The sequence below is a fragment of the Manis pentadactyla genome, chromosome 9 (genome assembly GCF_030020395.1).
Source record: "Manis pentadactyla isolate mManPen7 chromosome 9, mManPen7.hap1, whole genome shotgun sequence".
Classification (NCBI taxonomy): Eukaryota; Metazoa; Chordata; class Mammalia; order Pholidota; family Manidae; genus Manis; species Manis pentadactyla.
Window position 1 is genome coordinate 12,548,085 of NC_080027.1, and position 24,767 is coordinate 12,572,851.

General features: G+C 49.5%; 2 protein-coding genes across 2 annotated transcripts; one reads left to right on the top strand and one right to left on the bottom strand.

Annotated features, from left to right (window-relative positions):
* The first annotated feature begins 10,659 nt into the window (after window positions 1-10,659).
* On the top strand, window positions 10,660-19,358 carry CATSPER1 (cation channel sperm associated 1). Its single transcript, XM_036924210.2, has 12 exons — window positions 10,660-11,707; window positions 12,670-12,882; window positions 13,594-13,707; window positions 13,861-14,020; window positions 14,351-14,442; window positions 14,533-14,676; window positions 14,825-14,888; window positions 15,042-15,114; window positions 15,251-15,311; window positions 16,689-16,764; window positions 18,877-18,991; window positions 19,150-19,358. Exons 1-12 carry the CDS (start codon window positions 10,660-10,662, stop codon window positions 19,174-19,176), a joined length of 2,187 nt encoding a protein of 728 aa, XP_036780105.2. The 3' UTR covers window positions 19,177-19,358.
* Window positions 19,359-21,773: 2,415 nt separating this feature from the next.
* CST6 (cystatin E/M) lies at window positions 21,774-23,363 on the bottom strand. The gene is made up of 3 exons (XM_036929643.2): window positions 22,850-23,363; window positions 22,245-22,370; window positions 21,774-21,970 (listed from the first exon to the last, which is right to left on the bottom strand). Exons 1-3 carry the CDS (start codon window positions 23,213-23,215, stop codon window positions 21,845-21,847), a joined length of 618 nt encoding a protein of 205 aa, XP_036785538.2. The 5' UTR covers window positions 23,216-23,363; the 3' UTR covers window positions 21,774-21,844.
* Window positions 23,364-24,767: the final 1,404 nt, after the last annotated feature.

Consider the following 24,767-nt stretch of genomic DNA (forward strand, 5'->3'; position numbering starts at 1 on the left):
TAATGGAATAGAAATCAGAGAACAGGAACACAGAGAAGCTGAGGCAGAGAGAGATAAAAGAATCTCCAGGAATGAAAGAATACTAAGAGAACTGTGTGACCAATCCAAACAGAACAATATTCGCATTATAGGGGTACCAGAAGAAGAGAAAGAAAAAGGGATAGAAAGTGTCTTTGAAGAAATAATTGCTGAAAACTTCCCCAAACTGGGGGAGGAAATAGTCTCTCAGACCATGGAAGCCCACAGAACTCCCAACACAAGGGACCCAAGGAGGACAACACCAAGACACATAATAATTAAAATGGCAAAGATCAAAGACAAGGACAGAGTATTAAAGGCAGCCAGAGAGAGAAAAAGGTCACCTACAAAGGAAAACCCATCAGGCTATCATCAGACTTCTCAGCAGAAACCTTACAGGCCAGTAGAGAATGGTATGATATATTTAATGCAATGAAACAGAAGGGCCTGGAACCAAGAATACTGTATCCAGCACGATTATAATTTAAATATGAAGGAGGGATAAAACAATTCCCAGACAAGCAAAAGTTGAGGGAATTTACCTCCCACAAACCACCTCTACAGGATATTTTAAAGGGACTGCTCTAGATGGAAGCACTCCTAAGGCAAAATAGATATCACCAGAGAAAATAAAATCACAACAAAGAAACACACCAACCAAATACTAACTAAAGGCAAAAAATAAAATCAACTACTCACAAAAGCAGTCAAAGCAAACATAAAAGAGCACAGAATAAAACACCTAACATACAAAGAATGGAGGAGGAAGAATAAGAAGGGAGAGGAATAAAGAATCATCAGACTGTGTTTATAATAGCTTAATAAGTGAGTTAAATTAGATGGTTAGATAGTAAAGAAGCTACCCTTGTACCTTTGGTAACCATGAATCAAAAGCCTTCAATGGCAATAAGTACATATCTTTCAATAATCACCCTAACTGTAAATGGACTGAATGCACCAATCAAAAGACACAGAGTAATAGAATGGATAAAAAAGCAAGACCCATCTATATGCTGCTTACAAGAGACGCACCTCAAACCCAAAGACATACACAGACTAAAAGTCAAGGGATGGAAAAAGATATTTCATGCAAACAATAGGGAGAAAAAAGCTGGTGTTGCAGTACTAGTATCAGACAAAGTAGGCTTCAAAACAAAGAAAGTCACAAGAGATAAAGAAGGACATTACATAAAGATAAAGGGGTCAATCCAGCAAGAAGATATAACCATTATAAATATATATGCACCCAATACAGGAGCACAAACATATGTGAAACAAATACTAACAGAATTAAAGGAGGAAATAGAATGCAATGCATTCATTTTAGGAGACTTCAACACACCACTCACTCCACAGGACAGATCCACCAGACAGAAAATAAGTAAGGACACAGAGGCACTGAACAACACACTAGAACAGATGGACCTAATAGACATCTATAGAACTCTACATCCAAAAGCAGCAGGATATACATTCTTCTCAAGTGCACATGGAACATTCTCCAGAATAGACCACATACTAGGCCACAAAAAGAGCCTCAGTAAATTCCAAAAGATTGAAATTCTACCAACCAACTTCTCAGACCACAAAGGTATAAAACTAGAAATAAATTGTACAAAGAAAGCAAAAAGGCTCACAAACACATGGAGGCTTAACAACATGCTCCTAAATAATCAATGGATCAATGACCAAATTAAAATAGAGATCAAGCAATATATGGAGACAAATGACAACAACAGTAGAAAGCCCCAACTTCTGTGGGACTCAGCGAAAGCAGTTTTAAGAGGAAAGTATATAGCAACCCAGGCCTATTTAAAGAAGGAAGAACAATCCCAAATAAATAGTCTAAAGTCACAATTATTGAAATTGGAAAAAGAAGAACAAATGAGGCCCAAAGTCAGCAGAAGGAGGGACATAATAAAGATCAGAGAAGAAATAAATAACATTGAGAAGAATAAAACAATAGAGAAAATCAATGAATCCAGAGCTGGTTCTTTGAGAAAATAAACAAAGCAGATAAACCCCTAGCCAGACTTATTAAGAGAAAAAGAGAATCAACACACATCAACAGAATCAGAAACAAGAAAGGAAAAATCCCAATAGACCCCCACAGAAATAGAAAGAATCATTAAAGAATATTATGATAATCTATATGCTAACAAGCTGGAAAACCTAGAAGAAATGGACAACTTCCTAGAAAAATGCAACCTTCCAAGACTGACCACGGAAGAAACAGATAATCTAAACAGACCAATTACTAGCAATGAAATTGAAGCAGTAATCAAAAAACTACCCAAGAGCAAAACCACTGGACCAGATGGATTTACTGCAGAATTTTATCAGACATACAAAGAAAACATAATACCCATTCTCCTTAAAGTTTTCCAAAATAGAAGAGGAGGGAATACGTCCAGACTCATTCTATGAAGCCATCACCCTAATACCAAAACCAGGCAAAGACCCCACCAAAAAAGAAAATTACAGACGAATATCCCTGATGAACATAGATGCAAAAATACTCAACAAAATATTAGCAAACCGAATTCAAAAATATATCAAGAGGATCATACACCATGATCAAGTGGGATTCAGCCCAGGGATGCAAGGATGGTACAACATTCGAAAATCCATCAACATCATCCACTACATCAACAAAAAGAAGGACAAAAACCACATGATCATCTCCATAGACGCTGAAAAAGCATTTGACAAAATTCAACATCCATTCATGATAAAAACTCTCAACAAAATGGGTATAGAGGGCAACTACCTCAACATAATAAAGGCCATATATGATAAACCCACAGCCAACATCATACTTAACAGCAAGAAGCTGAAAGCTTTTCCTCTGAGATTGGGAACAAGACAGGGATGCCCACTCTCCCCACTGTTATTCAACATAGTACTGGAGGTCCTAGCCACAGCAATCAGACAAAACAAAGAAATACAAGGAATTCAGATTGGTAAAGAAGAAGTCAAACTGTCACTATATGCAGATGACATGATATTGTACATAAAAACCCTCAAGACTCCACTCCAAAACTACTAGAACTGATATCAGAATACAGCAAAGTTGCAGGATACAAAATTAACACACAGAAATCTGTGGCTTTCCTATACACTAACAATGAACTAATAGAAAGAGAAATCAGGAAAACAATTCTATTAACAATTGCATCAAAAAGAATAAAAAATACCTAGGACTAAACCTAACCAAGGAAGTGAAAGACCTATACCCTGAAAACTACAAGACACTCTTAAGATAAATTAAAGAGGACACTAACAGATGGAAACTCATCCCATGCTCTTGGCTAGGAAGAATGAATATCATCAAAATGGCCATCCTGCCCAAAGCAATATACAGATTCAATGCAATCCCTATCAAATTACCAACAGCATTCTTCAACGAACTGGAACAAATAGTCCTAAAATTCATGTGGAACCACCAAAAACCCTGAATAGCCAAAGCAATCCTGAGAAGGAAGAATAAAGTGGGGGGGATCTCGCTCCTCAACTTCAAGCTCTACTACAAAGCCGCAGTAATCAAGACAATTTGGTACTGGCTCAAGAACAGAGTCACAGACCAGTGGAACAGAATAGAGAGTCCAGATATTAACCCAAACATATATGGTCAGTTAGTATATGATAAAGGAGCCATGGACATAAAATGGGGAAATGACAGCCTCTTCAACAGCTGGTGTTGGCAAAACTGGACAGCTACATGTAGGAGAATGAAACTGGATCATTGTCTAACCCCATACACCAAAGTAAATTCGAAATGGATTAAAGACCTGAATGTAAGTCATGAAACCATAAAACTCTTGGAAAAAAACACAGGTAAAAATCTCTTGGACATAAACATGAGCGACTTCTTCATGAACATATCTCCCTGGGCAAGGGAAACAAAAGTGAAAATGAACAAGTGGGACTATATCAAGCTGAAAAGCTTCTGTACAGCAAAGGACACCATCAATAGAACAAAAAAGTACCCTACAGTATGGGAGAATATATTCATAAATGACATATCTGATAAAGGGCTGACATCCAAAATATATAAAGAGCTCACACACCTCAACAAACAAAAAGCAAATAACCCAATTAAAAAATGGGCAGAGGAGATGAATAGACAGTTCTCTAAAGAAGAAATTCAGATGGCCAACATGAAAAGACACATGAAAAGATGCTCCACAACGCTAATCATCAGGAAAATGCAAATTAAAACCACAATGAGATATCACCTCACACCAGTAAGGATCGCCACCATCCAAAAGACAAACAGCAACAAATGTTGGCGAGGTTGTGGAGAAAGGGGAACCCTCCTACACTGCTGGTGGGAATGTAAATTAGTTCAACCATTGTGAAAAGCAGTATGGAGGTTCCTCAAAATGTTCAAAATAGAAATACCATTTGACCCAGGAATTCCACTTCTAGGAATTTACCCTAAGAATGCAGCACTCCAGTTTGAAAAAGACAAATGCACCCCTATGTTTATCGCCGCACTATTTACAATAGCCAAGATATGGAAGCAACCTAAATGTCCATCAGTAGATGAATGGATAAAGAAGATGTGGTACATATACACAATGGAATATTACTCAGCCATAAGAAAAAAACAAATCCTACCATTCGCAACAACATGGATGGAGCTAGAGGGTATTATGCTCAGTGAAATAAGCCAGGCGGAGAAAGACAAGTACCAAATGATTTCACTCATATGTAGAGTATAAGAACAAAAGAAAACTGAAGGAACAAAACAGCAGCAGAAGCACAGAACCCAAGAATGGACTAATAGTTACCAAAGGGAAAGGGACTGGGGAGGACAGGTGGGAAGGGAGGGATAAGGGTGGGGAAAAAAGAAAGGGGGCATTACGATTAGCATGTATAGTGTGGGGGTGGCACGGAGAGGGCTGTGCAACACAGAGAAGACAAGTAGTGATTTTACAGCATCTTACTATGTTGATGGACAGTGACTGTGAACGGGGATGTGGGGGGGACTTGGTGAAGGGGGGAGCCTAGTAAACATAATGTCCTTCATGTAATTGTAGATTAATGATACCAAAATAAAATTTAAAAAAAAAGAATGCAGCACTCCAGTTTGAAAAAGACAGATGCACCCCTATGTTTATCGCAGCACTATTTATAATAGCCAAGAAATGGAAGCAACCTAAGTGTCCATCAGTAGATGAATGGATAAAGAAGAGGTGGTACATATACACAGTGGAATATTATTCAGCCATAAGAAAAAAACAGATCCTACCATTTACAACAACATGGATGGAGCTAGAGGGTATTATGCTGAGTGAAATAAGACAGAGAAAGACAAGTACCAAATGATTTCACTCATATGTGGAGTATAAGAACAAAGGAAAACTGAGGAACAAAACAGCAGCAGTATCACAGAACCCAAGAATGGACTAACAGTTACCAAAGGGAAAGGGACTGGGGAGGATGGGTGGGAAGGAAGGGATAAGGGGGGGGAGGGGCATTACGATTAGCATGTATAATGTGGGTGGAGGCATGGGGAGGGATGTGCAACACAGAGAAGACAAGTAGTGACTCTACAGCATCTTACTACACTGATGGACAGTGACTGTAATGGGTTTTGTGGGGGGGACTTGGTGAAGAGGGGAGCCTAGTAAACATAATGTTCCTCATGTAATTGTAGATTAATGATATCAAAAAAAATGTATCGTGGTAAAATATACATAAGAAACTGTCTTGCCAATGGGTTTCAGCCCTCGGCAAGTTCTCTATGGATTCAATGTGACCAAAGAAATGACAGTAGAACATTCTTGGGGCGAAAGGGTTTATTACCTGGCTTTTTCTCCCCGCGGCAGGTCGAGCACCAGCGTCTCTGCCTCCTCCCAGAGCACTGGGCCGAGCTCTCTCTATAGTGCAATAATAGCTTACTGCCTATGGGTGTGGAACCAATAGCCTAGCAAGAGGTCAGTTACATCATCAAGTGGTTTAAGTTCAGTGAGGATGCTGACTGTAGGAACCTCAACTTCCCCACACAAACTTTACCATCTTAACCATTTAAAAGTACAGTTCACAGGTATTGAATACACTCACAATGTTGTATAGCCATCACCACTATCATTTCCAGAACTTTCTCATCTTCCCTAACTATCCTCATTAAGTACTAACTTCCCATTATCCCCTCTCCTGGCCCTGGTAACCACTACTCAATTTTCTCTCTCTATGAATTTGCCAACTCTGGGTACCTCACTTAAGTGGAAGCATACTGTTGGAAATAAGACAAAGTGAAATGAATCCTGTATCTCCAAAATCCAGCTATGCCAGAAAACAAGATGGATTCTGCCAGGCTAACAGACCTAAAATAAAATAGAGCCAGAGAACCATATATTGACAGGAGGCTAAATATGTATTCTGTGCTCTAGGAAGAACCACAAAATGAAGTCTATTCTCCAAAGCAGAACCACTTTCTGATATAGTCCAAACCATTCTGGGCGGCCAAACGAGACAATAGTGGGCAAACCAACCAATCAGCTGCAACTAACATCAACCAATCAGGACTTAGAAGTCTACAACCCTCATTTGCATAAATGTACCTGAATTGGAACCTGGGCAAGAACTTCTACTATAAAAACGACCTTCTTTCTTTGTTTCTTGGGAGTGTACTTTTGGTTCATAGCCAAAGGCTACACCTCTCAGGTTGGAAAGCAACTTGTTTTCTTTTACAGTAGTTTTCTTTGATTACATTTCCTGCTTTACGGAGTCATTTGTTGACAATACAAAATTTGTTCTTTTCTTTCTGGCTTATTTCATATAACATGATGTCTTCAGGGTTCATCAATGTTGTGGCATGTTGTCAGAATTTCCTTTCTTTTTAAGGCTGAATGATAATCCATCGTGTATATACACCACATTTTGTTTATCCACCCATCTATCCATGGACATTTGGGTCATTTCCACCTGTTAGTTATTGCAAATAACGCTGCTATGAACATGGGTGTACAGATATCTGTTCAAGTCCCTGCTTTCAATTCTTTTGACACATCACCAGAAGTGGAATGTTTTAAAACACTCTCGAGCAAACTAGTCCTTTTTTAATAAAGTTAGCTATTTTGCAGCACCATTTTTTTTCCATCTCCCAGAGTTTTTGACACCAGCACCTCTCGGTGAATAAAGCAGTGAGTGTGTGACAATATCAGGTTTTTTATGTTGGTTTTTGTTTGGTTTTGTTTTTTGACAAGAGCAATGAAAACTCTCATGGCACAAACTCTTGATGGGAACACCATCAGTTCAAGATAGCTCTCCTGAAACAGACTTTCCGATTCTATATAGGAAGAAAACATAAAATATAGCTTGTCAATCTGTTTGTAAAAGCTGTAAAAAAATTTTCTTGATTATCAGCATCAATTACAAATCTTACAAGTGCTATAGCATGGCGTTTATCAGTGAAATCTGTTGACTCGTCAGCCTGGAAAAAGAATCTGTTGTTTTTCAGTTTGTTACCAAAGAAACAGAAACAAAAAGCTCTTCAGCCTCATGTGACATGTCATCAATACATCAAGTTATCATTCTCTCTGAGAAGTAGAACCCTTTCACTTTTTCGTATGGCATCTTGCGCTAGCATTTCATGCGCTGTAATTTTACGTGGTGGCATTATTAGATTCTCTTTCCTGGACAATAGATTCTGCTGCCAAATAACTTGCTCTCTCAGCCTTTTTACTGAATGTAACCTTAAACAAATCTTTAATCTGTTTATTCTGAGATACCAGTAGATAACAATTAGCACATTTATTTGGCAACTGTCTGATTTGTCCTTAAGTTCTTTTCAATTTTGCTGAAGTTTGTAAATTTGTAATTTTTTATCACAAACCCTACTAGATTTGTCTGTAGTCTTAAACTATTTCATTTCACACCCCATAATTTAAAAACCACCACATGGGACCACTGGATACATTTGTAAAAAACAAATGCTAATGATGCCGGGGTTCTTGTTCACGAAGCCGAAGAATGAGCTTCACAAACACTCAAGGTAGGAGAGGAAGGTACAGGCTTTTATTTAGAGATAAAGTGAAAGGACAGAGCTCCCGGCTCACGCCAGGAGGGGACAAGAGAGTCTGGGGCGGTGCGTTGTCTAGGGGGTTTTATAGGCAGATGAGGATTTTTCGAGAACATGGAAAAAAGCTTAGGGGTGTGGACTTATTAAGTGGTCCCAGAATACTTAGAATTAATTTAACACAAGCAACTTCCTGCTCTGATTATTTCTCCCTGAGATACCAGCATCTTGGTCTGGGGGCATCTGAAACAAGGCCACCTGCCCAGCCCCCAAGGTAGGCTGAGGTACTGTTTGCTGAAGAGTAAGAATTTCTAACGTCTTAACCTCTTAGGTATTAAAATGCAATCTTATCTTTAAGGTGGAATCCTTCCTGCCTTTTACTGTGTTGTTTATGCCTGGGCTTACTTGCTAAATTAGTTGCCCAGTTTGCAAGATCACTTCATCTGATCTGAAGGAGGAAAGACAGCACATAGGCCTGGGCCTTTTAGTATGCTAAAGAGAACCTTACACATGATTATAAATGGTTAGCATAATAAAAATATGTGCTACTCTTCTTTATCTGGGGAATATTAACTGATCTCACTGAAGAATGACTCTAGAGCTTAATGTTTAACACAGAGTTTTGGTAGGGGGTTTCCTTGCATGTAGTTACATTGCTCTGACTGCAAATTTTCCCTTGCTTTTCCCGGAGGCCCTCACCCTACTCTGACTACACCCACGGACCCTGTCTCACTAATAAGATATACAAAAGAAGAGTTGCAAAACTAAACAAGAAATTTGCAAAACATAAGAATCATAGTGAAATTCACTTCTAAGCTAGATAATTCATGTTTTACAGTGTTTATCTTAACAGCAAAAAGGCAGCTGGGTCACAGCATATAAAAAATATTTCTTTAGAAGGAAAATTTCTTCTCATTTTCTTTCACACCAGAAAGTTTGTTTGCAGCCAGTCATCAGTGCGTTCAGAGGGCAAGGCTGATGCCATCAATCTTACCTCCTCTTCAGGCAACACAGTGTTCACAAATGATGCACAAACTTCCTGATCTCGGTGAAAACTGAGAAAGGACCCCACCGGTGAACACAGTCCCGCTGTGCGCTGCCGGAGGGGCTGCGTGTTGGTGTCTAGACTGCTCAATTCCTGTTCATCACTGAAAGCGCTGTCATCACACAGCACATGAAATTCAAAAATAATGTCCCTGCCCCCGTTTTTTATCAATCACAGTACAAAACCCCTGGCCTAGAAACATCTCAAGGCCATTTCTGTGGCCCCAAAGACTAGTTTAAAACTCTGTCCTAGAGTGTTAATCCTGTCTGCTTGTTGTATCCACGCTCCAGCCCATAGGAAGGAGAGGTGCACATGCCCAGTGCTTTGAATCCAAGTTCTCACATTACTTCTGCTCTTATCCCTTGGCCACAGCTAGATGCAATGTACACTGGGAAATATAATCTCTAGTTGGGAGGCCGTGTGCCCAGGAAGAAGAGGGAATGGATCTGCGCAACAACTAGCAGGCTTGTCGCAAACTCTTTCCTCCCTGCTGGCAGTGGACAGTGAACTTATTGAGGGCAGGGGCCATGTCTCTCTCATCACTGGGAGACTGGTGCCCAGTGCCACTGTGGACTTGGCTGTAACCAAGCACTCAGGAAGTAGCCGTAGTCAAAGGAGTGGCCTGAAGCTTCCAGAAGCACTGCCCTGGGCACAAATGAACTTTGTGTACAGTAAAAGCTTTGCAGTGGATTACAACAGGAAGACAGGACAGCATGTGTTTAAGGGGACAGACTTTGGAGTTAGTGCCAATCTTAAATTCTTATTAATTGAGCAACTCATTTATACTCTGAGCCACAGCACCTTCCTCTGTAAAATGGGGATAATAATATCCATCATGTGGGGTTATTGTGAAGAGCAAATTAAAAGTACATAAAGTAGGTTCTCAATAAATTGTGGCTGATAGTTGTATTTAGCAATAACCTAAGAGTGAGGTTTCCATCACTGTCAATGATCAAGGAGAGAATAATAATACCAATTAACATTTATTGTGCTGTTAGTATAAGCTTAACATATCTTAACTTTTTTGATCCTACGAGGTAGATGTTATTATAATCTCCATTTCACAGAAGAAGAAACTGAGACATAGGAAGAGTGAGCAACAAGGTCACACACCTACTTATGATTGTCAGGCTAGTTTGAACCCCAGAACCAACAGGTATCTAGGTAGGACTGGGGGCCAGACCACCGGGCCTCTTAGAGCTTTTTTCACCAACAGGGCTAAAGCAGCTGCCAAGGTGGCACCCTGACTGCAGTGTCCAGCTTTGCCACTGACCTGCTGGGGCATCTTAGGCTAGTCCCTTCTCTTTTCTGGACCTCATTTTCCATATTTTACAATGAAGAAGTTAGACATAATGATCCCTGGTTCCACACTGCAGTATGGGAGGCGATATCTGGGAATCAGACATGAACAGAGCCTGCAGGTGACATCACAGAGGGGAAAATTCCGTGAGAGTCACACTTCCCTCGAAGGCCCAGCGCCACGGACCGGCTGTGCAGGGCAGACCAGGAAGGGACCTGACGGGGCCCTGTGTTGAGCTCTGTGCGTTTCAGGGTTTCCAGCACGGTCATGGACCAACCCCCAGTGACTAAGACGGCTACAAATGAGGCAGACACCATCGATCTGGATGCGCTGTCTCCCTCTGGCTCCTCAACTCCACACCACAGGCATAGCCATGGCAGAGCCCACCGCCGTCACGAGACCCACCACCACAGGGTGTCACAGCGTCGTAGTAGGGCTCAGTGCCTTGGTGAGGTCCGAGACTTTGAGGACAATGCCCTCTCACCCCGTGCCCCCCAGCACCCTCCCCACCACTCTCCCCACTCCCACCGCCATTCCCCCCACTATGATGAGGCCCACCATCATGATGGAGCCCCCTACTCCACATCCATTGCCCTCCATCCTTCCCGGGGCCCCACCCTCTCCCACCCTTCCTATGGCGAGGACCACTCTGATGATGTGTGGCACCATGGCGGCAGGCGACACCACGGTCGGCACCACTGTGGGGGGCCCCACCAGCACAGTGAGGTTTCCCACCCTAATGAGCTCCACCACCAAGACAAGCCTTACGACTATAAAGAGCCCCAGCGCTCAGACGGCCCCCACCAGCGCAGTGAGGCCCGTCCCCATGGCAGCCACCAGCATCGTGAAGCTCACCACCACGGACGGTCTTTTCATCATGGAGAGATCTATTCCCACCATTCCTCTGTGGCATCTGACCACCATGGCACACCTCAGGACCATGAGCGCCACCACAGCCACCGTGGCGAGCACCACCACGGGGAGCATCACCATGCTGAGCACAGGCGTAGTGCACATTATGATCACCTCCACAGCGACCAGCGCTACAGGGACCACCAGCACGGAACCTCTCAAGTCTCTGACCCACACAAGTTCCACAGCATGGTCAGTGCCTCCCTTCACTCTGCCTGTTCTCATTCAGGGCCTCTCCAACTTCACGAGGCACATGCACAGAGTTTGGCCCATGGCCTAACCCATTCCCGCGGTATGGTTCTCACATATGTCTCCCAGATCTCCAGCGAAGTCCATCCTCTGAATTCCTCCTCTAAAATCTCAGAAAGCTGGACCGAAGATGAGCAAACTCAGAAGCGCAAAAGTGAGTCTTGGCTCATACCCCCACTCAACTCCCACTGCGGGACTCAGATTCCAGACCTAATGCAGGCCCTGCATCGACCTCCCACAGGTCATGAGTCAGGACTCTCACCTGCACATGTATTCCATTGGCTATTCACTCACCTGCTATTCAGCATCCAATCTTTTATTCCTTGAATGATGCACGTCTTCAGGCCATCTGTTGTTTGTTCATCCAGTCACTGCTTTGTTCATTCACATGTTCACCTCTTGAGCATTTCCTCTTGTCTAATACAGGTGCCTGGCCTGTCTGGGTCCTGGCAGCAAAGGGAAGACAACCCTGCTCTCAGCGGGCTCCACAGCAGGGGGTGTCACTTAAACAGCCAATCCCAAACTACCCAGTGATGCGGGCCTATCCTCCATATCAGAACACTTACCACTGTGGATTCTGTCCACATTTCCCCCACTAACCTGTGAGCTTCTTGAGGACAGAGACTGGGAGCCAGTGCCTTAATGAGGGCCTTGTTTAAGGGCAGGGAGGGGCACCCCCAACTTGGCCCCTAGTAATTCAGTGAACATAGCAACGGTCTCACAAACAAACAGATAGGGGTGAGTGTCTAATTGGAGGGAGGTAGGGAAGGCAGTAAGAGGACATGTTTCAGCAGATTTTTAAGGGGAGAGGGCGAGGTGCCCGACAGGATGAGGTGGCAGGAGATCGTGTTTTCCACGCATGCACTACCATGTGAGTAAAGGGCATGGAGGTTTAGCAGCATGGAGATGTGCTTGAGCAGCCCCCAGATGCAAACAGGCTGGCATCTTCCATGGAAGGAGTCAGGCCTGTGGCCAGCCCAGGACTAGCATAGAGGCAGCCTGGTGAGTGAATGGCAGACAACAGGCAGGCAGGAGGCTGAACCCTGGCACAGCCTGAGAGGGCTTGGGATCCTCATGCCCCTTCCCACACAGACTTGACTTTCTGGCCTCTTATAGCGAGCCGAGCCCAGCGGGCTCACAAGAAGCTGCACACTGCGGACCTCTTCCATTGGTTGTGGGAAAAATTAAGCCACCTCATTCAGGACCTCCGGAGAATGCTCAGGAATCTGACTGAGTCCCTGGTCTTTGAAGCTTTCATCTTCCTTGTCATCTGTCTCAACACCATCATGCTTGTGGCCCAGACCTTCGCTGAAGTCGAGATCCGGGGTGGTAAGAGCTGGGGAGCTGGTTTGCATGAAGAAGGCCATTGATGATGTTGCGGGCCTCTCTGGGCCTGATACAGTGTTGGGTGATTTATTTACATAACTTATCGCACTTGACCCTCACCCCTGGGAAATAGACGACATTGCACGGTATTAGAGATGAAGCTCAGAGATACTGCTGGGGTTAACCAGCCAGCCAGAGGCGGGAAAGGCCAGTTAAACTGGAAGATGTGCTCTTGGCGCTACGCCACCAGGTGGCGCACCTGCTCCAATATACCTTTTTGCTTGGGGAGGGAGCCTAGGCCCAGGTCTGCAGGAAGAGCCGGGAGACCCAGAGGGGCAGGCCCCGGGGGCGTCCGAGGGGGAAACCTGAGAAGGCGGCCTTACCTAAAACCAGGGGACAGGGTGAAGGAAAGGACCCGCCACAGGGCACATGAACTAAGGAGAGAAGAATGGTTGCCATTTCTTGCAGGCTGTTTCAGGCTTCACTTTACTGCGTTGAATGCATCTAATGCTCATGAAAATGCTGTCAGGCAGACTGTTACTATGGTTGTTTTACAGACAAGAAAACTGAGGCAGAGAGCAGTCAAAACAAAAAGCCATCAGGGCAGAGCCAGGCTCTCCTTAAAGGGGTGTGTGAGAGGCTCCACAGCTGGAGGAGGAGGGCGGGGCCAGGGTCCCTGGGGATGGTCCTGAGGGAGCCCGTGGTGTCCCACAGAGTGGTACTTCATGGCCCTGGACTCCATTTTCCTGTGCATCTATGTGGTGGAAGCTGTGCTCAAGATCATTGCTCTGGGCCTCAAGTATTTTTCTGACTCCTGGAACAATCTGGGTGAGGGGATGGGGCCTACCTATGTGTAGCAGGAGCCACTGAAGCCCTTGGGGTTGCCGAGGACAAACGGGGACAGGGGCATAGGGTGACGGCGCCGGGAGGCGGTGGGTCTGGGCGGGATCCTGTCACACCCAGGCACCCGCGTGCCCTCAGACTTCTTCATCGTGGTGATGGCCGTGCTGGACTTCATGCTCATGCAGCTCAGCTCCCTGTCCTCCTTGCCCAATGTCTACAACCAAAGCATCTTCCGGATCTTCAGGGTCTTCAAGAGCCTGAGGGCCCTGAGGGCCATCCTGGTCCTGAGGAGGCTCAGGTCAGGTGGTCATGGCCGTCCTCCTGGTTTGGGGACTCCGAAATAAAGGAGACAGAGGCCTGGGCTCCCAAGGATCCATTCAAGGGATGGGGGCGGCACCCGCTGGTTGTCTTCCATGGCAGATGCCAGACTCCAGCTACTGACGGATAAGCAGGCTTCTGATAAGCCTCCTGCCTCCATGAAGACCTGCCTCTGCATTTTCTAGATGGGCTGGGACCCCCCCCAAGTCACTAGAAATTAGGGACCTCCTGCCTTCAGGGTTGGCTCTAGCTGCTGGGCACAAATCCCCACCCCTGCTGATTCAGCCTCCCTCTCCACCTCTGCCCACAGCTTCCTGACCAGCCTCCACATAGTGACCAGGAACCTTGCCCGGTCTTTGCCGTCCATCGCCGCCGTCCTTATCCTCATGTTCACCTGCCTCTGTATCCTTGGCTAGGGCAGGGCTGCGGCGCGGCAGGGGCGAGGTGGGGTGGGGTGGGGCCCCTGCTCCTGGTGTGGCCCTGAACCACCAGTACTCTTCTCTGTGGTGCTCCGGGCACTGTTCCACCAATCCGACCCCAAGCGCTTTCAGAACATCTTCACCACCATCTTCACCCTCTTCACCTTGCTCACCCTGGATGACTGGTCCCTCATCTACCTGGACAGCCAGGCTCAGGGTGGGGCGGGCCCCAGGCTGGGTGGAGGGCAGGCATGGCTGGGTGGGCAGACCTTGAAGGCTCGGTTTCCCCAAGGCCAAGTGGGGTTTTGCCAGGGTATGGAGCACTGGCCAGGAACTCAAAGGTCCAACAACATCCTGTCTCCCAGGCGCCTGGTACATCATCCCCCTTCTCATGATTTACATCGTCATCCAATACTTCATCCTCCTCAAGTGAGCTCTGCTTCCCAGCTTGACCACCCAACCCCAGGGCACGCCATCTCCAGCCCTCTCACCTCGGTCACACCATGAGGAACCCAGACAGGGGTGCAGGGCCCCTCCTACAGCCGCCTCCTTCAGGCGCCCCACAGCCTGCTCCCTCCACAGCCTGGTGATTGCTGTCATGGTGGACAGCTTCCAGATGGCACTGCTCAGAGGCCTGGAGAAGGTGAAGCAGGAGGTACCAAGTGGGGCAGATCAGGTGGACCGATTAGGGACACAAGGAGAGGGGCACAGAGGCTGGAGGGAAAGGAGGGGGGTGCTCCAGGGATGGGCGGGCGTGAGGCCCTGGCAGGACTGAGGCCTCTTCCTCCCAGAAGGCTGCACAGAACCATGAGAAGCCACTGGATGACTCACCGGCGGAGCTCAGCCAAGCAGGTACTGGCCCTCCCCTCCTTCCACAGTCAGACACAGAATTCCAGGCTTCGTTTTGTTTTGTTATTTCTTTGCCATTTTAACCACCTTTTAAATTTTTAATTGAAGTGTAGTTGACATTAGTTTCAGGTATACATCATAGTGATTACACACACACACACACACACACACACAGTACTGGCTCATTTTTAGAGTTTTAGAATCTGGGACTCGAACTTTCAGAGCTTAGAATCTGGTCCAAAAAACTCTAGGACAATCATCCAAAAGTCAATTAAAGGGATAGTCAGTTCTTGAAAGTCCTGTTTCTGAAATGACTACTACTACTTAGCCAGGCTATGGTGCACCAAATGCTTGTTTCTCTCGATACCTTATAAAGTTTATAGCAGTTGGTTTTACACGGGATGGTTTCAACTGCCTTTAAGGGTTTTGTCAAGATGTTTTACACACTTGTCCAGAGTCACTCAATGTGGATTGAGAGTCTACAAAAATGGAATTTCCCGTACATGTTCATTTTTATGCACCTGATGTTCTGGATGAATTGATTTTGAGGCAATTACTTTGCTTCCTACTTAAAGATCTTCAGAACTTTCAAATCTGAGATTCCGAATTTCACTCTTAGGATCATCAACACCACAGGACTAAGTGTTGTCAGAGGTCACCTGGTCCCTCACCTGCCCTCTGCATCGGGGACAGTCAGTGCAAGAAAGCTGAAGCAAAGAGGAATTAATTGGCCCGAATTACTTAGCAAATTGGTGTGGGGGCTTTCAGGAATGGCTAGATCCAGGACTCACATGCTGGCTGAGATTTGGTCTCTATTTCTGCTCTGTAGCCCTCTGTGTGGTTTTGTGCTTAGGGCTACTCTTGCCTTGTGGTGGGAAATTAGCCACCTGCAACTCTGGTCCCAAGTCCTCACTGGTTAGCCACCCCTAGCACTCCCAGCAGAGAGGTCCTCTTCTCCCAGAAGTTCCAACAAAGGCCCAGAAATGAGTCTCCCTGCCTAGATTGGTCTCTTTCTTATTTCTGAACCAATCACTGGAAATTAAAAGATAGGCTGTTTTGATTGGCCAGGAGTGAGTCACATGTCCTTGGAGCTGCCAGGGTGAGGTCAGCTCCAGCTAGAGCACATGGACCCAAAAGGGGCAGGAGTGGTTTCTCAGGATAATTGGAAGACTTTTGCCAGAAGAAGAGGGAGTGGCTGCTGGTCAGGCAACTGGACAGACAGAACTGCTGCCCAGTCCAGGCCCAGAGAAGCCACCTCTGTGGGGCCATCCTGCACAAACCTCCTTTAGCTCCTGTTTGCCTATCTCCATGACACCTGGGGTTCCCTCTACCCCCTGTCCATCCAGGCATCTTCCTGACCTCCCCCTTCTTTACATCCAGATCCTGAAGAGGTGATGAGTGAACACACTACACAGAAGCAACTCATTGAGAAAAAATTGGGGACCATGACGGAGAAGTAAGGAGACAGGAAGGGAGGGGAGGCCTCGGGTCTAAGGGAAGGAGTCCGGGGCCTGACCTGCGGGCTGCTGGGAGAGGGACATTGCCCTCTGCTCAGGACGAGGGTAGGAGCACCAAGGCTTACGTAGAGCCTTCGGGTGGGACGTGGAGACCATGAGTGGCTTCGGCTCACCCATCATCTTGCGTCACCAAGAGAATCCTGCCAGTGCCTAAAGGGCTGAAGGCCCTGTGAGGCTGGGCACCAGGGGCAGGGGCAGATCCCGGCGGAACAGCGCTTCTGCTCATCTAGTTAATCAAGGAGCTTCCCTGGCCCTTGCCCTGGGCCAGACCCTGCGAAGACTCTAGGGACCCAAAGAGGACACAGACTAGCCCCTGTCACTGAGGGATCCACCTCCAGAGACCTGTGCTGGGCCATGAGGCTGCGGTGGACTTCTGCTCAGTGGAGGGATGAGGAGATGGTGGGCTGAGGATCGCCTGGGTACAGGCCTAGGAGGCAGGTGGTCAACACCTCATTCCTGTCCATGGCAGTGGCCGGCTGGGTCAGGACAGCTGGGGATCTGTGGCTGTGTTCCTGTCTGGGGGACCTTGACCCAGGCTCCTGCTTCCTGACTCTCAGGCCTGACTCCAGAGAGAACCTTCTCTCTGAAAGCTGGGCCCTGCCCCACCTCATCTTGACTAGCTCCCAACCAGTGGACGGGGCGGCCTGACAGCTGGCACCCTGCAGGCTCCCCTCACTGCCTGCAGAGCCCACGCCCCAGAGGCCTTTAGTGTTCCAGCCTTTGCCAACCTCCCTTGTTTCACTGCAACCATTGCCACCCCCCACATCCTTGCTTCACCCACCCTGTTCCCCAAGCACAGCACCTACCTCACCTCTGCGCCTTTGCGCACACCGTCGCCTCTGCTCAGAATGTTCTCCGGCAGCCAACGCCAGGCTCGAGTGACGGAGAATCCGGAGGCTGAGTTCCTCCTGCCCACCGTGCCTCCCGGCCCTCCCGGCCCGGCTCCACGCACAGCTCCCGGCCACCTCCACAGCACTTCCCAGGGGAGCTTTTGGCCTCCACGTCCTTCCCTGCTGGGCCATCTCCACTGAGAGTGCTCTTTGTTCTTGTTTTTGATTTGTTTACATCTTTTCCCTCCTTTTCTTTTTTTTTTTCTTCTTCTTTGTTTAGAGAGAAGTCTTGTTAAAAGGAGTTCTGGCTTTTCCCTCCCCCTCTGACTTGATAACCTGACAAGGGCCCCTGCCTCCCCTGCGATGAGGTCTGGCGCAGTGCTCTGACCTCTCCTGGGGTTACCACCTCCGACTCCCTAGCTCTCTGCCCCTCCCTCTCTGAGACCTGTGGGGGCCCCAGCCCCACTTTTCTGGAGTGGGGAGGTGGGAACCCAGCCTGAGCCTGGCAAACCCTCCCCGTGCTTCAAGAGCAGCTCGGTGGCCCTTCCTCTGAAAGCCCTTTCTGAGGAGGTGAGGTTTTCCTCCCGAAGGCCCCTCAGTGCCCTGTGTTCCTGTGGGTTTGCTCTTGGGGCACGGGATGGACTGAACTGCTCGAGGGCGGGGCTGATTCTTGTTCACAAATGAGTCCTCCCGGGCACCTGGCAGTGTTAACTGATTTCAGTGCTATTTGATGGATGGATTGATAAGACCAGCAGGTGGTAAGGGATTTAGTCAATGGGTAGTTGGGTGAGTGAATGGTGGGGCTTTAAGTGGGTGGCTGTACAGCTTGCTGAAGGGGTGGGTGCGTGGGGTGGTCAGACAGGAGAGTGAATACCCAGGTAGGGGTGGGTGGATGGGTAAGTGGTTGAGTGGGTGCAAGGGGAGGTATGGGTAGTTGGAGGCCAAGGTGGTGGGTGGATGGATGAAGGCATGGACGCTTGAGGGGGTAAACAATGGGCAGAACCCTCTGTGGTGCAGGCAGACATGCGGCCTTTTTTATCTATGGGAAAGGAAACACACGTGAATGGCCACACGCAGAAAGCTATGGCTGTGGCTGGAAATGGAGCTCTAAGGTGATGTAAGTAAGGGGAGGCGCAGGCATGAAGAGCTGCCTGGGGGCTCTGGGGGCCCGGAAGGCCCAGCCAAGCAGGTTGCCCAGTCTGGCCTCCCCCCACTTCCCAGGCAGCAGGAGCTCCTGGTCCACTTCCTGCAGCTGGTGGCTGGGGTGGAGCACCATCAGCAGAAATTCCGCTCCCAGGCCTCCATCATTGATGAGATTGTGGACACTGCATTTGAGGCAAGCCTGGGCAGGCCTGGAGGAGGGAGGGGAAGGGCCCTGCAAGTCCAGGCTTGGGGGGCTCATGCCAAGAAGTGACCCTGACCAACAGTGACATGGGCGTGCAGGAAGGAAGATGCCACACTGGCTCAGACACCCTCCTGCTGCTTCCCCCACAGGCTGGAGAGGAGGACTTCAGGAAGTGAACCCGAGGAGAGGGGACCCCATGCAGGCCGCAGGCTGCAGCACCGACAAGCTGCCCGCCAGGGTGGGGGCGGCCTAGTCCCCACATCTGCTGGGATGACTGTCAGGCCTGCGGGGCTGCGCCTCAACAGAGTTTTAAAACCCCAAGCTGCTCTGTGTCCTCCCTGGCTGGGCCAAGGCACAGGGCAGGGGAAGCTGTGTGCACGAACGCTCGTGTGCGCGCACTCCAGTGTGCGCGGATCGTGCTGCATGTCGGGGGGGCTGTTCTCTGTCTCCTCAGCCCCACCGCACCTGGTACCCTAGCTTGGGCCCGCAGTGCATTAGAAGCAGCTGGAGAGCGATGTGGAAAGTGAGCCCGGCTCGGTGCTGGAGTGGCCAGGGGGAAGTCACCCGGCTTTGCGGAGGAAGGTCTGTCTGGCCCAAGGGTGGGGGAAAGGTCAGAACAGCACACAGGCAACAGTGCCTAGGGGACCAGGAGGCTCCGGAAATGAGGCTCCAGCCCAGGAACTGGGGTCTGCCAGGGCCCTCAGCATCTCATATAAGGGTGCCAGCTCATGGGGGTAGCACAAATCTGCAGCTCATAGGTCACTGCCATACCCTGCCCTGCCTGGGGTCAGACCGAAGAGCCTCAGTGAGGCGTACACGGCAGAGGCTGCGCAGGTCCTTGTGGCCTTGGGGTGGGGGCAGGTGTGCGTGTGGAATGGCTGAGCCTCCACCAAAGGAAAGTGGGGAATGAGGCTGATGGCTGCTTCCCAGCCTGCCTGGTCTAGGCCTTAGATGAACTCCCCTACTTTCAGCCTGAGCCTGGGCAGGATGCCCATGGTTGGGGTGGCCGTGGGATGCTGACCCCTGTCCCCAAGTGCTTGGGTCTGTCCTGTGTGCTGGAGATCTTCCTCTGGGTCAAGCTCAAGCCCACCCTGGGGCCTCTCCAAACAGAGGGGATCTTCCACATCCTGCAGCACCCACCTTACCTCTAGTGAAGCTGGGGTGCAGTACTGCTGAAGGGGGTTGGGAGCAGGACGTGGAGTGGGGACTGAGGGCTGATGGGCAGTGCTGCGAACCATCTCCCTGCCTCTAGGCTGGACCAGACAGCACCTCCCTACCCTGGCCTGCCCAAGGGCTCTGCCTGGCTCAGGACCCATGGACTATGCAGAGGAAATACCATCTGGGAATTGGGCACAGATTCTGAGGGTGGAAAGGCCACACCTCACCCACCACCTCTCACTCATTCAAGAAGCATGTCCTGCCACCCACCCTGTGCCAGCCCCATGCTGGAGGCTCCTGCTTGGTGGCATATGGGAGCCCATCCAAGCAGCTGCCCCACTGCATCCCCTGGGCTATTGGAGCTGCCACAGCTGGGACGCCTGGGCAGAAGCCAGGCTGGGAGTTTCCCCCTGCATCCCTTACTCCTGTCAAACACAGCCCCTCAGCAACTCAGATGTCCCTGTGGGTGTTGTATCTGTTTTCCATCTCTGTTGTCCCCCACAACGTGGCCTTGGAGGGCAGAGGGCAGGGCCTGGGTGCTGGGGCTATTCCTCATCGGGTTGCAGCATGGGGCAGGGGACCAGGCAGGCCCATTGGGGCGTGAGGCCTTGTTTGGAGGGGCAGCAGGTCGTGGGGACCCTCCTCAGCCACCACAGTTCTGTCTGCCTGGGCCTGATAGCACCCACACCTGGTGCTCCAGGCTTATGCCCATCCTGTCCAAGGTGTGGATGAGGCACATGGGGCTCCAGGGTTTTGTAGTGGGGAGTTTGTATACATCTCCAGGTTGTTTCTCGGTTGGGGGTGGGAGTGTTGCTTCTGTGTGTTTCTGGGTTGCTAGGCTGTGTGCGTGTGTTTTTCCTGTATGTGTGTGAGAGCATCTAAGTGTGTGTGTTGCATGTGTGGTGTGTTGAGTTCTGGATGTGTGTGTATATAGCAAGTATGAACTGTAACTGCAAATTCAGGTGTGCAAAAATGTTGCAACTCTGTTTTCTCTAAATAACATTAAATTAATTTGTCCCCTCATCTCTCCCATGGGTGGTAGATTTGACCTTGGTTCCCTGGGCTCCCAGTGTAGCCCCTTCCAGGGGTCTTGCCCAGGGCAAAGCACTGGGGAGTCCTGGCGTGCGGCCCATGTGTGCACCTGAGAGTCCCCCCTCAGATCTTGTGGTCTCTTGGCTCCCAGGGGCTCTGCCACCCCTGGGCCCCATGTGGGTTCAGGAATCTCACAGGCTGGGAACTCAGTGTCCTGGAGCCCCACAGGCTGCACCCACCACATGCTACCCTGAGTTATCCTGGGAGCGGAGAGGGACCATTGCTCAGGCGCTTCTCAAGGTCCTCACCGACTCCATCCCTTTCTGGTCTTGGGGCATCATCACTGTGCTGGGCCTTTGTCTCCCACCCCATTAACTCAGAGTATTGGGAGGCTTTGGAGCTTTGCTCTTTTGTCTGTGCTGATGGGGGCCTTGGGGAACTCCAGATTTGGGGGCTGAACCTTGCACCCTCAGCACTGTCTGGGCTGGGACCACAGAGGCCCAGCTGGGGGTGGTACAAGCCCCCCCGGCAGCTGGGGGGTGTCAGCTGGGGGGGAGGAGTGAGCAGCCAGACGGATTCAAGCAGCAGTACTAACGGTTTACTGACGGAGGCAGCCCCCAGACTCGCGAGTGCCTTCCACCGATTCACTGGCTCTCATCCACGCCCTCCCGCTCCCTCCGGTTGCTCCACAGGGCTCTCCATGTGCACACAGTTGTGTTTTTGAAGGTAGGAGATATTCTTCCAGGAAACTACTAAGACCACAAAGTTGCAGTGCAGCTTCTGCAGAGTGCGGAGAAAGAAGTGAGCCTGGGCCCAGGCCCAACTCCTCCCAGGAGCCCTCTGCCTGCTACACCCAGGGGTGAGATGGCCAAGACTAGGTCCCAGATCTTTCTAGCCAACTTCTGCACCCCAGGGAGAAGCCCCAGTGCCCTCATCTCAGCACCCAACCCTGGCCTGGGGGCTGAGTCACCCAGAAGGCAGGAGCAGGTTCTGACTGGACAACCTGAGGACCTCAGGTGCTCAGGCTGGAGAGGGTTGGGCACAGGGCTGTTACCTCCTGCTGTACGCCTGTGGCCAGGGGGCAGTGGGTGACATCTGTGGTGTTTCCATCCACCTTGTTCTTCGGGCAGATTGTGCTCTGCATCTCCACAGTCAAGTAGTACTTGAAGCCAGCCAACAGCTAGGAACCGAGGACAGCGGCAAGTCGGGGTGCCGGGAAACTAGCCTTGGCCCAGACCCCTTACCTTCATCCATCTCCCATTCCTGTCCCACGGGATACCTTCAGCATGCTGGCCCTGAGATGCAGACCTGGGCTGGGGGCAGTTCTGGTGGGCATCCCAGGGGAGAAGGCCAGAGGCCTGGGCCACACAGGAGGCTGAGACCCAAGCGCAGCATTCTGAAGCCCACAGCCCTAGCACCCTCGCCCCTCTCCCTGGCCCACCCAACATCAGGCTGGGGACTGGGGTGAGGCTGGTAAGCTGTGCAGGTCAGCTGGATCCTATTAGAAATTCGGATATTTTGTGCACCATGAATTTTTTGCATTAACTCGATTTTTTTAAATGTATTAAAACATTATCCTGATTATTTTTGTGGCGCCCCCTTACCAGACACCAGCTGGGCACCTCGCTTGCCCCTCAAGACCCTCATCCCCGGCCATACCTGCCTCTGCGCCTTGAGGATGTTCGTGTCTCGGAAGTAGTACAGGCTGTTGCTGCCCTTGTTGTAGTCGGCCATAGCCACCTGCACCACCTTCTCCACCTGTGGGTCGCTGGGCGACAGGTTCTGGAATCCTCCCAACTTGTGCCTGGCCCAGGCGTCCTGAGGCAGCACCAGGAGGCAGCACAGGGCCAGGCCCATGGCCAGCGGCAGGTTCCGAGGAGTCATGGTCGTCAGTGGCCCGCCTGCAGCTCTGGCTGCTTTTAAGGCCAGGCTCATTTGGCCCCGCCCGCCCAGGCTTGCTGTGGCCCCAGGGCCAGGGAGGGATGCCTGGCCTGGGCGGTCTGGGAGACCCCTTCCCTGCACCATGGGGGGCAGCAAATGGGCCTGAGCAGACGGGAAGCTGTGGCCTTGTGCTTCCCAGCCCCCAGGAAACGCCCAGTTCCGAGGTAAAGGACAGCCACCGTCTGCAGCAGGTGCCAACCATCCAGTTTGCTGGAGGTCCGGCCAGTATGAAACACCCACAGGCCTGCACCAGCTCTTACCAGGGCCACCGTTTCCTAGCTGTGTAACCTTGCTCACTGCCTGTGTCCCCTTCTGTAAAACAGGGGGCTGGGCATATTCTGTGGGTAAAGGGCTTAGAGCAGGCCTGGGGCTATGGATCCTCACACCCAGCATGCAGTGAAAATTAGTAGCATTTCCACTTCTCAGAAGAGGACACAGGACACAGAGGGGAAAACTGATCTGCCCAAGGACACCAGCTGGCAAACAGTAAATACGACACTGGCTTTTGAGCCCAGGCAGCCAAACTCAAATCCGTGCTCTCAAACCAGGCTGGACCCAAAAGACAAGAACTGGCCAGGAGGGCTGTGTGCCGTACCAGCTCTGCCATATACTGACCAGGTGACTTTGGACCAGTCCTCTAGCCTCTGGAGCCTCAGTGACCTTGTCTGAGGAAAGGTGACAACTCTTATCTTCTAACATTATTCTGACATTACGGCTGAAGACTGTGTCACCCTTAGGTACACTGGGCATGTGCTGGAGGTGCCAGCAAAATAGCGCGCTATGACTATTTTGGAAAAATCTTGTAATTAATACATTAAAAGCAGCATTGAAGTAGTCAACACAGGAAAAAGTCTGAATTTTGTAGGAAATCTTTATCCATATTTTGGAGTTCAGCATAGTTTTCACTCCTAGTCACATGTCATTGGGGGCAAGTGGGGCCTTTTGCCCTTGGAACACTAAGAGCTTGTCAGTGCTTAGGGCCTCCAAGGATCTTAACTGGGCCTTAGTACAGGTAGTGGTTTAAGAACCTGACAAACGGTTGGGGCTTATTAAGTGGTAGCTATTATTGTGATGAATTTTATGAGTAAACATCTCCAGCCTCCCCACAGCCTCTCTGAATCCCAGGGGCCGGGGAAAGGCAGTGATTTCTCCCAGGGCGATGGGAGCAGAGGTGGTCACTCCAGTCCAGCTGCCGCCCCACCCGCTCCACCCAGCTATGAAAAACAATCTTGGGATTCCAAGACCAGTCACAAGTTTGTTGCAGGCTCAGGTGTCTGTCTTAAAGGGACAGGCCCACTTTGTGGGAGAGCCAGACAGAAACCTGACCTGAGAGGACCTGGGAGGGGGCAGAGTACAAGGCCCAGGCCTGCAGCACAGAGGAGGGAGGGGCCTCCCCAAGGGCCAGGAGCCTCCTCAGACTCTCCCATTCCTTGGAGCTTAGCCAAGCCACCCTTACCTCCAACAGCTCCCTGGAAAACTTGCCCCTGGGACCCCAGCTCACTTGCCCCTACCCTACCTGTCACTGCTTTGATGCCAATGATGCTTTTGCATGCAACCCAATGATTTCCAAAGATCTTTCACTTCTGGTCTTTCAGACACCCTTAGGGAGTAAGCATCATCTCGGTTTCGCAGATGA